Below are 14192 nucleotides of genomic sequence, written 5' to 3'. Positions count from 1 at the left end.
TTGCCTTCGGGGGCTTCCAGATTCCTCAGATGAAGCTGCACCCCCGCTCCCCGTGGCAGTAATGAGGACAAATGGGCTTGTTTGCTTGCTGAGCTCTTCCCCAGAGCCATCACCAAACAATGGTAATTTACTTTACAGCTGCTTCGATTTGTTTCTCGGCATTTTCTAAAACCCGGTGGGATTGCAAATGAAAGCTGTGTTTGCTACTCAAATGACTCAAGCACTACCTGGGCTCTCCCTCCCTGTGCAGAGCACCTGGTTATCAAGACGATTAGTCAGCTTAATTACTCTATATCATCGTAATTCCTTCAGCACTTCTCTCCCTGTGCTGTTATACAAAGTGCATTTGGCAATGTCTGGCTCCACCCCAGAACTGGTTGCAGTTTTGTTGGAGCCAGAGTCTTAAAAGTTTGGTCTAAGTGGGTCAGCTCTGTCCCAAGAAGGATCATGGCCCTTGACCTCATTGTAGGAAAAGGGGGTTTTTAGCATCCTTTGGGATGACATCATAATGGTAAAAGTATGAATTATTCATATTAATTTCCATGATATTTTGGTGTTATCTTTTTCTTCTGTCTCTCCCCATCAGGTCTGCCTCGGTGCTCCAGGATGTAAACTGAATGTATTAAGCGGGGCTTAAGGATGCCAAGTAGAGACGTGCAATGATCTTCCCCTCTGACAGTTCACCGCACCCAGATATGCAACCGTGGAACGGGGAATCAAATGCAGGTTTTATGTTTGTCTGAATTCAGGGGGCTTGGGCAACAGGTTCCCCATGCATCTGGTCTAGCTTTCGTTCCAGCTGATTTAGGTCAAAAATGCAAATTAGTTGGGGGAATGGTCCCTGTTCCTGAAAAAAACCATCCAATCCGCCACGTGAGTTTATTGTTCCATGTGTACTCCCCGTACATCTGTGTGATCCTGGAGCGTGTCGCTGTTAAACAGCCGGCGCATTTCACCCCAGAAGCTGCTGCATTTCAGGGCTGGAAGAGATGAGTCACAGCTGGATGGAGCAGATTGTCAAAAGTGCTTAGGGTCAGGATGTCCCCCCAAACACATCCCCCCCACCCTTGCATCTCCCTTTTAGACTCCTAAATAAAGACCCAGCTTTTAAAGGCACTTAACACGGCTGTGGCCCGCATGGGCAGGGACCCCAAAAGCGTCTGAGCTTCTTGGAAAAAATCTAGCCCATCGTTGCTAGACCTGCAAGTGTTTGGGGAGCCCGAGCAGCGTGACAGATCTTATATAAGGATCGCAGAGCGCTCTCAGTATTGCAGTAAAGAGCAGCCCAGAGAGCAGAGAGAGCCTGCGGGCTGTGCTAGCAAGGGAAAGGTGTGCCGACTTGTAGAACAAGAATTGGGAGATCCGGGAGCATCTCTTGCTTTAGAAACGCCATGAGGGGGAACCTCCTGCACTGGTGAAGCAGAAGGGGAAGGGGAATGCACCAAAGGCTCTTAAAAGCCTCCCCCCTTCCCTTCCCCTGGGATAGGCGGATCAAACGGAGAACCAAGAAACCAATCTGATATGTGCGACTGGCTACACAGCAGTGCCCAGTGCCACGTCTGTGCTGTCCGGGGGTGCCACCTAGCGTCCAGCACCGGAGCAGCCCTCAGGTTCAAGTCCAGCTGCTCCTTCCTTGAGTTGTCCCCTTGCTTTCCCGGCCTGATTATATTTCTCTGCGAGGGAGAAAATGCAGAGCGCCAGGAAGCAGATGAATGCCAGGTGGTCACGAGGGGAGTGAGACGTGGCTGGAGAAGTTGTCAATGAATGCCCTGAGAAATAATTACCTGCCACCCCCTCGTTAAAAGGTGGGGAGGGAAAATTCAGCTGCAATGGGTGCAGCGGCAAAGGAGCTTGGTAGAGGCGTTAACCTGGCCAGAGCCAGAAAGACTGGGCAAACAGACTCACGTTGAAGAGGCCATCAGGCACCTGGGGGAGCCCGTAAAAGGATGGACCTCTCGAGCTTCCCCCTGTTGCCCTGCCCGTTGGCCTGCATAGGCCAAAATGTTGCCCCATCAGTAGCTGGAGTCCTCTGATCAGCAGGATGCAGCTGTGGCACAAGCTCCTTCCATGTCATTGCTTGCCAGAGTGGCTCAGCCCCCGCCGGGGGAACCCCCCCAAGAACAAGAGGAGTAATTCTTAGCTTTGGCCCACTCGCCCCTTGGCTCCTCTGCTGAGGTGACCAATCAGACTGCTCTTTGGGGCCAAAAGTAAGGGAATGGCTTTGCCGTTTGGGCTGAGACTGCTCAAGCTCATGTCATCTCAATAGCAGCCTTTAACTCCCTGCAGGGGGGCTCCAAAGAGGATGGCGCTGGGTTGTTCTCAGCGGTTGTAGATGACAGAACAAGGAGCAATGGGCTCAAGCTGCAGCAAGGGAGGTTTAAGTTGGATATTAGGAAAGACTTTCTAACTAGGAGGGTGGTGAAGCACTAAAACAGGTCACCCAGAGAGGTGGTGTCATCTCCATCCTTGGAGGCTTTTAAGGCCCAGCTTAACAAAGCTTTGGCTAGGATGATCTAGTTGGGGCTGGTCCTGCTTTGAGCAGGGGATTGGACTAGATGACCTCCCAAGGTCCTTTCAATCCTAATTTTCTGTTATTTTCTATGATTCTATGATCTGTGTCCCAGAATGACTGAGAGCAAGGGGCATGTTGTGGGCTCAGAGATGAACTCCTTCTCCTCCCCTTACCCATCCCCAGAGGTGCCCACCTCCCTCCATGTGACACCGGTAAGCTGGTTTGATCTCTCTTCTCTGCACTTGGTGCATCTAACCTCCCCCCACCCCATTCCTGGGGATCCCCAAACCCCCACATGCCATATTGGAAGCAGCAGGGGAAGGGTCCTGGTGCCTGGTGAAAGGTATTGATTCCCTGCGTTCTCTGTTCATGGCTGTGCTGACCCACAGAAGGATAATGTGAGGCACTGGAGCCTGGGCTACCTCTTGTAACCTGCAGGAAGGTTGTTCTGCGGGGCTGGAGAGTGAAAGCGGAACTGGGGTAAAGAGGGCTCAGTTTGACTCTAATGTGCAATAGTAAAGCCATTGGCTGCCTTACAGGCTGTGCAGTGTAGAGTAGGATGGCCTCTGCCTTCTGGCCACCAGCCTGGTATGGCCCCGGGGACAGTGTTTGTCAGCTTTACACTGACAGACTTCTCTGGCACTGGAGGGCTTCCTTCCCCGTGGTGGTAGGTTCTGATAAGGGCCAGAAGAACCATGTGCTCTCCCTATGCCACCTTCTTCTGCAGGCACCGGAGCCCCAAGGCACCTGAGCAGGATCCGAACAAACCTTGTTGTGCAGCAGGCTGCGTCATCCGGGATGAATAGGTGTTGGCCAGAAGCAGTGGGTTCAGTTGCTGAAATGGGGTGAAATAGCAGGCTCAGACCATCCTTAGCAGCCAGTCATGGAAATGGGACCTGTAACAGAGGCATGGCAGCAAGCTCTGGCAGCAGTGGAGCCCTCTTTAGGGCTGGCAGGAGGTGGGTATGGCACATGCCATCGCTGGCCCCCTGTCTTGCATTGTTTGCATCGCTGAGACCAGCTGCGACCAAGCCTGTTGAAACCAATATGTCCAACACATGCAGCTAACCTCAAGGCAGGCCATTGGGATGCTTCTAGGACACCTACAAGCTGGAAGCCAATGAGCAGCTTGAAAACCAACCTGAAGCTTTCGTCCCTCCCCGAGAGGGGTTCCCACTGGAAACTCCTCCTAGCTCATGAGCGTGCAAGCGTGAATCATGCTTCCTTGTCTGCCTCTCACTCCGGCAAACAAGTTTTCTGCTGCAGAAAGAGAAAGCCAAATCCGAGAAGCCCCTTACGGACGGGCGGAGCTCTGCAGAGGTGACCCCAGTAGGTAAGGAAGGTTGTCAGAAGGAAGAAGAGCTTCCTTGGAGATGGAGAGGGGAATCATCGTGGGCTACTGAGTTTGAAAATGCCTTATGTGCCTGGGCTGATGTCTGATCTCTGGGGATGGGGCCTTTGGGTCAGGCACATGGAGAGAAAGGGAGCTTTAGCTTCAGACTGACCCCGTAGTGCATCAGTGAGAGAGCAAAGCTTCTCAGGCTGGCACCAAAAGTGTGCAAGGAAATAAAGTAAGAGGTGGCAGGGGGTATGGTGTGGTGACCGCGTCTGCCTCTCTAGGTAGTCAGAGAGAGGCACTCTAGATCGACACTTGAATGGGAGCAAAATCACTCCAGCTGAGTGTGTGCAGGGCATACGCATGTGTCTGTGCATGGCAGTGCACACTGTGGTATGCAACATGTGTGGATGTTGAAGATGTCTGTCAAGGTCCAGGGTGCACGTGCACACAGGTATGCATGTGCGCAAACGGCACAGTAACAAATTACTGACGAGTTTGTATTTGCACAGCACCTCTGACATGTGGACCTGACGAAGGAGGGCACTATGCCTATTTTACTGATGGGGAAACTGAGGCACGGCAGTCCAGTGACTTGTCCAAGACCCAGAGCGAGTCTGGATGAAAGCTGGATTCCAACCCAGGCCTCCAGACTGCCACATCTAGCCGCTTGATATATAACTGCGTGCTGCTTCCCCTCATGATTTGAGCTCTCACTGGGGATGCCGCCAGGTCTCCCAGCCCCACTCTCCTGGCTCTAAACAGGCCACGCGCCCATCTTGGGTGGGGCACAGCGGCCAGCTGTATTCACGCTCCAGCTCTCCCATTTGGCTTCCAGGCCAAGATGTGCGGTCTGGTGCCTCACATGTGCAAACGTCTCTCCCTTCCAGCCCCTAACATCTATGAATCTATGAATCGCTCTCTCTTTCTGGCTTGTCAGGCCTGAGAAATGAGCCCTCCCTTGCAGCATTTGGAGTTTCTCCAACCCTGCCCAGGCTGTGGGGGCAGAGGGACCATGGTATGGGAGACATCCCGATTCATGGGGCAGAGGTCAGATTCCAGTGAAGGGAATGGGCCTCAGCACCACTGACGCACTGATTCATCCCTGAGCTTCTTGTCTTGGCTGTCTTCCTAGGCCGTGCCTGGCAACGCAAGGCAGATGAATAACAAATACCTTGCTAACGAGGGGAGTGGCAGGAGAGAGGAACGTAGGAAAATTAACAACGGGAGGCATCTGAACCAGGGAGCAGTTGGGATTCCCATCTCCAGGGTAATGTAATCCAATACTTCTGCTGTCTTAAATCAGCCCAGCTCTGCTGACTCCACTGGATCCATACTGATTTACACCCGTTCCAGCACTGGGCCAGGTACCTCTGTGGTCAGGTTAATGCAGATGTTAAGCCTTCTGCACTGGCCCCTCCTCTACAAGCTGGTGGCACTCCAGCCTGAAGACCCATCAGGACATGTGTGTATGGTGTCTAACCCAGTGGGGTCTTGCTGTACAGTTGGGGCTCTGAGCTGGTTGGCAGCAGTGCCATGAAGCTTTTGGTGTGAATGCCCCTTGCCATCTGTATGCCCTCTGACTGCAGGTTTCCTTTGAACCCAGAACAAAGGGTTGTGGCCAGAATCTCACCCAGCTCGTTTTGCCCACGTCCTTGTGCTCTGGTCCAGACAGCCACACCCCCGACCTCCTTGCCACACCTGGGAGGGAGTCAAAGTCCCTAAGGAAGTCACTCCAGCTTCCCAGCAAGGAAAGTTGTGGCATGTCCACGACCTGTGCGTCATTCATCCTCAGCAGGAACTGTGGTGAATTGGGGAAACCTTGTTCCTTAGCTCAGTGACAGCAGAACTGCCTGCCCAGACCTTGGGACTCATGAGAACGAGCCTCCTTTCCTAACTCACCCTGTCTTTGCATGTCAAAAAGAGGCCCTTAAGGGAAGATGCTCTCTGAGGGGAGCACCAGGAGTCCCTGCCTCAGTTCCTGAGCTAAATTAGACCTCCTCAACTTGCTTTCCCAACTCAGAAGTGTGTGTGTGCGCGCGCGCACGAGAGAGAGATTCATACTGAGTACCTGAAGTGCGTACTTCACATAAGTATGCCTGCTATTCGTACCTTCCCAGACTTGCTGACAGCAGCTTAAGAGACTGTAGGAAAGGTTCCTCTGACCCATTAAGTGCCAGCAAACTTTTACTGGACATCCTAAACACAGCAAGCTCCAAGGGAAAGCCTAGCCTGGGGCTGAGAGCCAGTTCAAGGCCCACAGACTGTTTGAATCGCCCTAACCATGAGCCCTGCTTTGAGGACTTGGGCTCTCCAGTCTTTGCTGGAGGCAGAATTAAGCCTCTTTGTTAAAATAAGCAATGCTGGTCTGTCTGATATGCTTCCCAGGCTTACCCTGTCTTCAGCAAGACTCCTGGTCTGGACCACAGCTATGGCTAATAGTGTCTCATAGCATACTCTGCCTATCTGGGATGTGGTCTACACACTGGGGTCCAATTTTAGGAGCAAGAGGGAGTGCATTTTAAGGAGCTGGAGAAGAGGGAAAGGGGGACGGGGGGTTGGCACTGCTTGGGTAGTCTTCCCAGTAATGTAGGGAGTAGGGTCCAGTGGTTAGAACTGGAGAGGATGGGAATCTTTTAGGTTGTAGTCACAGCTCTGGAAGGAGAGCTTGGGTGAAGGGCTGGAGCAAGAGGGGTGGGACAGGAGCCCGAACTCCAGAGTCCTATTTCCCTTTATGGGAGGGAAGCAAGTGATTAAAGCAAGAACATGGACTACTGGATTGGGGCTCAGCCAGTGGGTCTCTGTGTTGGTTGCACCTCACTCTTCCTTTTTTTTTTTCCAGGCCCAGGTAACAAGAGCCAGGGACCATGAACTGGGGCGTATTTGAAGGGCTCCTGAGTGGGGTGAACAAGTACTCCACCATCTTTGGCCGCATCTGGCTCTCCCTGGTCTTCATCTTCCGGGTGATGGTCTACATAGTGGCAGCTGAGCGGGTTTGGAGCGATGACCACAAGGACTTTGACTGCAACACGCGCCAGCCGGGCTGCGGAAATGTCTGCTTCGACCACTTCTTCCCTGTCTCCCACATCCGCCTCTGGGCCCTGCAGCTCATCCTGGTCACCTGCCCGTCCCTGCTGGTCATCATGCACGTGGCCTATCGAGAAGCCCAGGACCAGAAGTGCCGGCAGGCAGAGGGGCAGGGCAAACTACGATTGTATCCTAACCCCGGCAAGAAGCGGGGAGGCCTGTGGTGGACCTACCTGTTCAGCCTCATCTTCAAGGCCACCGTGGATGTGGTGTTCCTCTACATCTTCCACCGATTCTACAAGAACTATACCCTGCCCAGCGTGGTGAGGTGTGAGATCCCCCCCTGCCCCAACATCGTGGACTGCTACATCTCCAGACCCACCGAGAAGAATATCTTCACCTTCTTCATGGTGATCACAGCCTGCGTGTGCATCCTGCTCAGCCTCATGGAGGCCTGCTACCTCGTGGGGAAAAGGTGCAGGGAGAAGCTGTCTAAGAGAAAAGGCAGCAGGAGGGATGAGAGACTTCTTGACAAGGACTGTTGCTGTGCCCAGGGCGAGCAAACCAGTCTCGAGGCGGGCGGGCAGATTTTCCATGGGGCTGATTACAAGCTGCCCATTGCTCCAATCCCTGCCAGCTCCCAGAAGGGAACAGAGGCTGTTCCCTAAAGGAGGTTTGGGCTTCACACAGGGATGGACAGCTGATGGGAGGCATGCTCTTCATGGCCTTCAGTGGAAACCAGTGCCTCCTTGCTAGTGGTGACTTTAGATTTCATTAGCTTGGGCAGCAGGGTCAAGAAGCCCTGATTAAGCTCAGACCTGGCTCTGCAATCAACCCAGGGAACAGCAGCTGCTCTTCTTACATGCCTGGGTGTAAGCAACGTTGGGTGCTCCCCCCACATCGTGTGGGTCTGGGAGAAATCAAGAGCAGGAGTTAAGGGGGGTGGTATGTGGTAGACCCAGCCGGGAGAGCACTGGAGGCCAGAGCTATGGGGTTTAGAGCTAGGAAATGACATGGCTCTTTGCACCGTCCTATAAATCACTTGGTGCAAGCTGCTTTTTTGACAGGATAACAGACTAGTTGAATCCCTGGTATGGTGCAGCTGAGCCGTTCTTCCACTGAGCTTTCCGACAGGATTGTGCCCTGCTGTGTCATCTGCCCGTCCTCACTGTAAAAGCCTCCATCAAAGGGAAAGCGTCTGAGAAGGCAGCAGGAACAAGGCAGGTTTTCCAGCTGGGGTGGGCATTTCTCTTATATATCTCAAAGGTGCAATGGAAAATGGTGGGATGAAGCTGGAGAAACCTGACCTAGCCCAGGAATGCTCCTGGGGAGGGGGGAGGTTCATGCCACAGGGGTATTTTCTCTATGAGCCCAGTGGGAAGAGGGAAATAAGGCCATGTTTTCCCAGCTGCAGGGGGGGAAATTCCTGATAGACTGCAGTGCCTGGCGACATGGGCACTTGGTGATGGGAAACCCCTTCTCCTGTCATCTGTGAAGGGGACCTGCCCTTTAAAAATCAGCCATGAACATTTAGTCCAACCTTCTGGTCTGGGATCCTCCACCCAGTCCTTTCTGTGGTAATCCCTTTTGGTAGCATCTTTCAGAGTAATTGCCTAGTGACAATATACACTGGATAGCCACTCCAGTAACTGTGATTTGCTGACCTAACTGCTCAGATCCTTCTCTTTCCCCTTCTCAAAGGAAAACAGAGTTAAAGTCACTGGCTCATGACAGCTTCTGTTTTCCACCCTAGAAAACTGCTGCATTTCAGGGGTGGTCTGTACATAGGGGGTTGAACGTTACTCTCATTCTGTCTCGGGGCTAATGTAGAATATGTTGCACTGATGGTGGTTGCAAACCTAGCTGCTGTGGATGTAAGATATATATAAAGCCAGCATGTATTCTTATATATATGTAAGATATCTATAAAGCCAGCATGTATTCTAGATGTTAAGGGTCAAGTCTTCAGCTGGTGTAAATCAGCATAACTGCACTGAAGTCAGTGGACCAATCCTAAGTTATGCTCGCTGCTGGTCTGGCCCCATATGTGTCCATTGCCAATTGATCCTCACCACTAATAAAAGCATCTATTTAAAGAAGTGGCACATGTCTTCTTTTTCTGTTTCATCTTTAAATCAATAAAACCCCATGTCTGAAAACAGGATTTTAGCACAAGTACTTTGGGCGTACCTCAGATAAGCCCTTTGTGCTTCACTGAAGCTTGTTTGCTGAGGTGAGTGGTATCAATCCCATTTTCTCAGGAAGAGCTACATCATCCTTGGAAACACATCCCTTCTGCATCTTCCAGTGAAGCACCTGGTCCCGGGGACTGTGAGAGGCAGGATGGACCTCAGGTCCCACCTGGTCTGGCAATTCCTTGTCTCCTGCATGTGACTTGGGAGTAACCTGCTTTATACTAATTCCAGACCACAATTTTCTAGATATTATTAAAAAGGAAATTGCATGGAAAAAACACACTGGAAGCCAGAAGGAAAGCCTTTTCAAAGCAGCATCTCTATAGCCACATGCCTTTCATTAGCCTAGGCAGCTGGGAGTGGCTGGAGGAAAAGCTGGAGGAGTGGGAACCAATTTCCTTCTATCAATGACTTTACTCCTATAAAGCAGTATTATTTGTGGGGTACTTGGTTCTGTCTGTGCTACACAGCAATTGACCTGTGCCCCTACCACCACCCATAATAGCCTTAGGGACATCCAGAAACCCACCCGTACATCCAACTGAGAACTACAGTAGCCATGCTACAAGATACTGGTTCAGTTCCTCTTTCCTTCCTGTAGTTTGTCTGCAAAATGAAGGTAACACCAACCTGCCAGAGTTGGATTGGACCCTGGCACGTGTGCTTCAGAAGGGCAAAGTGTCATCACTTTGCCAACATGCCTTGTGTAGCATCTCGCTACCCATGGAAGCCTGAATCCTTCTGTCAATGCGTTCAATGGCAAACCTCCCGTGGAGTTCACTCAGAGCTGGATATGAGCCATAATGCTCAGTGATAATGTCAGATTCATTTTTTTTCTATGACTCTAGGCTTTAGGAGGAAGAAAAAAGTCTCTAAAAAGAGCTGCTGAGCTTATTGGCAAAAGGCCGGCACACCCAGCAGGTGGAAACCTCACCAGGTCATCACCAGTAATACCCTCAACACAAGCAGAGAGGACTCTCTCCCTCCTGCCATGGAATAGCTTCACTGGCATCAGGTAAGAGATCAGGTTATGTACAGGGAAGAAAGGGCTTTGTTGGGTGATGTGCGGTACCGTTGGTGGAGGATGGAGTTGAATTTGAAGGGGCTGCTCATGCAGGGTTATAAAACTTCAACTTCTGCAAACCAGCCGAGAATTTACCCTCAGGCCACTACATGGGCTGCGGTGTATCTGGGTATGTGTTCTTTTAATGCCTCATGCTGTGAGCCACACGCGTGTCGATGGGTGTTAGCGCTAGCTCAAATTTGGAGCAGTCACATGCTCAGATAGCAGGGGCCTGGAGGACTGAAAGGTAAGTATCCCCCTCCCCTCCCATAACAGGCTTCCCCTCTGCCCCTGGCTCCCCCATTTTCCCCACCACCCTTTGCTTGTGACTGCCCACACTGTCTGTCCCAGGGGAACAGGCAGGGAAGGGTTAACCTGCCAGCCCCCACCACTGCAGGGCTCCCCAAATAAGTGGGGGGGTGAGGAGGCAGTGACCTGGGATCTGGCAGGTTGGGAGGACAAGGGGGGCAGAGGGCCTGATCTGGGCCAGCCGGAGGGGAGGGTGGGGTGGTCACATAGGTGTAGCCTAAAGTGGCTGCACCTTAGTGTAACACAAAGTGGGTAACAGAAATCAGAGATAATCCTGCCCTGGAATAACATAGCTTTGAGCTGCCTAATGAATGGTTAAACCTAGTTTCAGGTGTTAATGTGCTGACAATCCAGGTGTTAAGAGCTCCAGGAGCCTCCCAAAATTCCCATATAACAAGGCTCCAGAGGCCCTGTCTGAAGCCCTGCAATCAGCTGTACAAATATATATAAAGATATAGTCCATGCCTCACACTTCAGCTTCTGGACAGTACAACTATGGTGTTTTTTGTCAATTTTTCTTTAAGATTTGGTTGCCAACTGTCTGTGTCCTCTGCTAGCTCCATATTTGCTTCTGCTTTCTCACTAACACCCAACAAATGTTGAGAATTGGATGAAAGAGGAAAAGATCTCTTAAGGTGTTATCTTTTATTTAACCAGCTGCATAGTTGGGATAGAGTTAAACAAGTTTTTGTATTCAAGACCTTTTTTCGTCAGGTGTCAGGAGCGAAAGCCATCACAGCATAGTCACTGGATGGAAATAGATGTCCGTAAGTCAGTCCAAAGAGTTCAAACTCCAAATGCAGTCAGCCTCCTTGCAGTGTAATACTATTATGTGTTATGTTGCCAGCCAAAATCTGTTCTCCGTTGCTCTAGGTGTGTCTAGAGCAGGGGAGGAAAGGGTTAAGAGATTTTTTTTTTCCCCCAGCTATCTGAGTTGGTCTAATAAAACATATCAGATTTGCCCAAAGAAACTTGTCTGCCTATGTCCTTAGACCAACACAGCTACAACCTACACCCCGTAGTGATTTCAAACAGTTGTCACTTGTCCTGAGTATGACAGTGAGACCTTCCTCTATTTCCCCTGAAGAATTAAAGCTAAACGCAGCCTGGGTCAAGAGCTCAGTGGTTGTGAGGAGCGCTCATCAAGCACGTTGGCGCTGAGTTTCTTGTGGACCGGGTGAGTGCCGTTGCCACTCAGACACTGGACAGGGCTCTTAGTCTCTCTGATGGGCATTGTTCCTTTTTGTACAAATATTGAGTATTGTACAAATAAATATTGGGCCACATAGGGATGGACTCTGCAGCCCAGGGATTAGGACCCTTACAGGGAGTACTGGAGAGACTGGTTTGGGTCATGTCTCCCCTTTTCTAGGTGACAGCTCTGACTAAAGTCCAGTCTGGGATCAGTGTCTCTCTCCTCTCAACCAGGAGGAAAGGGATGTCTGCCCATTCTTCTTGATGGAAACAGATCCACTTAATGCACCAGCCAACCCCTGAGCCATCCCTAGGTGTGGGATGTATACAGAATGAGAGAGAGTGTCCTTCGAAAAAGACCTTATTGTCCCTAAGAAGACAGCCCAAAGGGGTGCGGGGGGACAGAAAAGAGGCTCAGGGGAGCCTGGGGCAGCTGAAGAGTACAGAGCAGTGCATGGGGGAAATGAACCCCAGTCCCACCTCCCAGCGTGCTGCTTGGCCATACTCCCCTACTCACACACACATAGTTTATACAGTCATGTTGTTTAGAAAAATCATGGGCTCAGATTATACTAGGAGCCCATTCTCCATTACAATGGGTTCTGTCGTAAGAACCCATTAGCTACCACTTTCATTCATATGTCAAGTGCATGCAGGGCCACATTCCCACACTCTTATATTGAATGCCACCTTGCCATCAATGGTCTACTTGCCAAGTAACATACTTATTCAACACAAAGGTGCTGCAGGAGGAAAGACAAGTTAAGCTGCTTCCTGCATGTCCTTCTTCTTGCAATCAATGGGACGAGTCATCTCAGCAAGCCCTACTCAGGTGAGTAAAGGTTTTATAGCTTGAGGCCAGTGGTAAACCAATGGACTGAGGAATCTATCGAAGGAGCCCTATGAAAACACACTAACAAAATATAACCACCCCTTGCAGAGGGAAAAACATGAAGCATTGATTAAACAATAAGGCTAAATGGCAAAATATGATCCTACTTTACTGCAGTAATATGGTGTGTTCTTCAGTGATTCAGGCTGTGCTGTAATTCCTGAGGCCATCAGCTGTAACTGAACATTAGCTGGAATGAATAATTAACAGTAATTTCATCGTAAATGTACTCATAAGTGCCATTAACATTGAACATGAAGTTCAATTTATTATTAGTTTCTCTTTATTTAGAGGATGTGATTCTTTTCTCCATATACTTGCAAAGCTCCTATAGCCATTTCTCCACTGCTAACAGGATTGCGAGAGGAGAAAATGGGTTCCTATTACAATCTGAGACCAAGATTATTCTAAACAACAAGTTATCTGAGGCACCTCTATTGTTTTTCAGGTGTCTGGACAGAGATGCTTTCGCAAAGTTCATTTTGCAATGACTTTCTGAAAGTCAAGGCTCTTGAATGCACCTCAAGTTGGGCACCCAAAACCAAGGAAAACCTTGGCCTTTAGACAAACAGAGAGAAAGGAACTTATCTTCTGATACCTTTCCCCATCTCTTTAAGAGAATTGGATAGGGGAAAAATTTCATATATCACCTTATGATGTGAAGGGTCGAGTCATATCAAGTCTCTTGCATTTATGAGGCCTTCATGCCCAGAGGCAGCACTGCCTGGCATTTCATGTTCTCCTCTTCAAAGACAACTGCACCCATTGTGCTCAACATACTTTGAGGATGGCTGCATGAGTTGGGAGGATCCAGCTAATAATCACAGACCATGTGCAACCCAGCATAGGGAAATAAGTGCAGGTCACACAGACGGAGGGTGTGATACAGCCCCAACCAGACACCCAGCCCAGGCCAATCCTCCACCCATTCCCACTCAGCAGAAGTGTGTTGTTGTTCCAGGCTGGAGTCAGATATATTAGGGCCTTCCTGGGACTTAGGTTGTGCAACTGGGCTTAGGCAAGGGCGACTGCCAACCAAGTGCCAGATAGAGAGGTCCTGAGCCCTGACCCCATCATTAGCTTTCCAGTGTCCTTGGGTTTTATCTTAATCCTCTCTTATGGCTCTGATGAGCAGGTGAGCACAAGGGAAGGTATAGCATTGGCATTGATCTCTGCTGGATGGTAGCTGAGGTCAGGAAAGAGCAGGGTTTCTAGTGCCAGAGCCACAAATCGAGAGCAAATCATGCTTCTTGGACACAGCCCGGAGCAAGGGTGAGTCAGATGCTTCACCACAACAGGAGGACTGGTGGCTTTGTCACTTGAGACTCACCTCCGAAGCACTCGCTCTGGGTAAGGCAGCACATTACTTCAGGTCTATACAGGTAATAATAAATCACTAGCAGGTCTTCTCCCTGTACTAGCTCGGTTGGGCTGGCCAGAGAGTTGTTGTGGGGAAAAGAAGGCAAGGCTCTTACTTCTCCACTATCTAAAGCACCAGACTCCTTGGGTATGTGTAGGCCACACTGAGGTCTGGGGGTCCTTATTCCCTTCTGTGCATGCATAGTTCAAGCTACAGTGTAGCCCTCAAGTCCTGACTCAGTCCAGCTCACTCCACTGTCATTGCCTCCCTTCCAGCTCCTGCTCCACTCCCCGCAGAGGACAGG

General features: G+C 50.4%; 1 protein-coding gene across 3 annotated transcripts; it reads left to right on the top strand.

Moving 5' to 3' along the window:
- The first annotated feature begins 3713 nt into the window (after positions 1–3713).
- Positions 3714–8971, top strand: LOC109294046 (gap junction beta-5 protein-like). 3 transcript variants are annotated; one of them, XM_019512238.1, is made up of 4 exons: positions 3714–3845; positions 4789–4898; positions 4984–5118; positions 6691–8971. In XM_019512238.1, the coding sequence occupies exon 4, from the start codon at positions 6716–6718 to the stop codon at positions 7541–7543; it is 828 nt and encodes a 275-aa protein (XP_019367783.1). In that variant the 5' UTR covers positions 3714–3845; positions 4789–4898; positions 4984–5118; positions 6691–6715; the 3' UTR covers positions 7544–8971. The 3 variants fall into 3 exon arrangements, with proteins under 3 accessions (XP_019367783.1, XP_019367782.1, XP_019367784.1); XM_019512237.1 differs by lacking the exon at positions 4789–4898; XM_019512239.1 differs by lacking the exons at positions 4789–4898; positions 4984–5118.
- The last annotated feature ends 5221 nt before the right edge of the window (positions 8972–14192 follow it).

This window comes from Gavialis gangeticus, unplaced genomic scaffold (assembly GCF_001723915.1).
Source record: "Gavialis gangeticus isolate Ggan-Ray unplaced genomic scaffold, GavGan_comp1, whole genome shotgun sequence".
NCBI lineage: Eukaryota > Metazoa > Chordata > Crocodylia > Gavialidae > Gavialis > Gavialis gangeticus.
The sequence above is the reverse complement of the archived record's forward strand: the minus strand, read 5'-3'. Positions and strand labels throughout refer to the sequence as shown.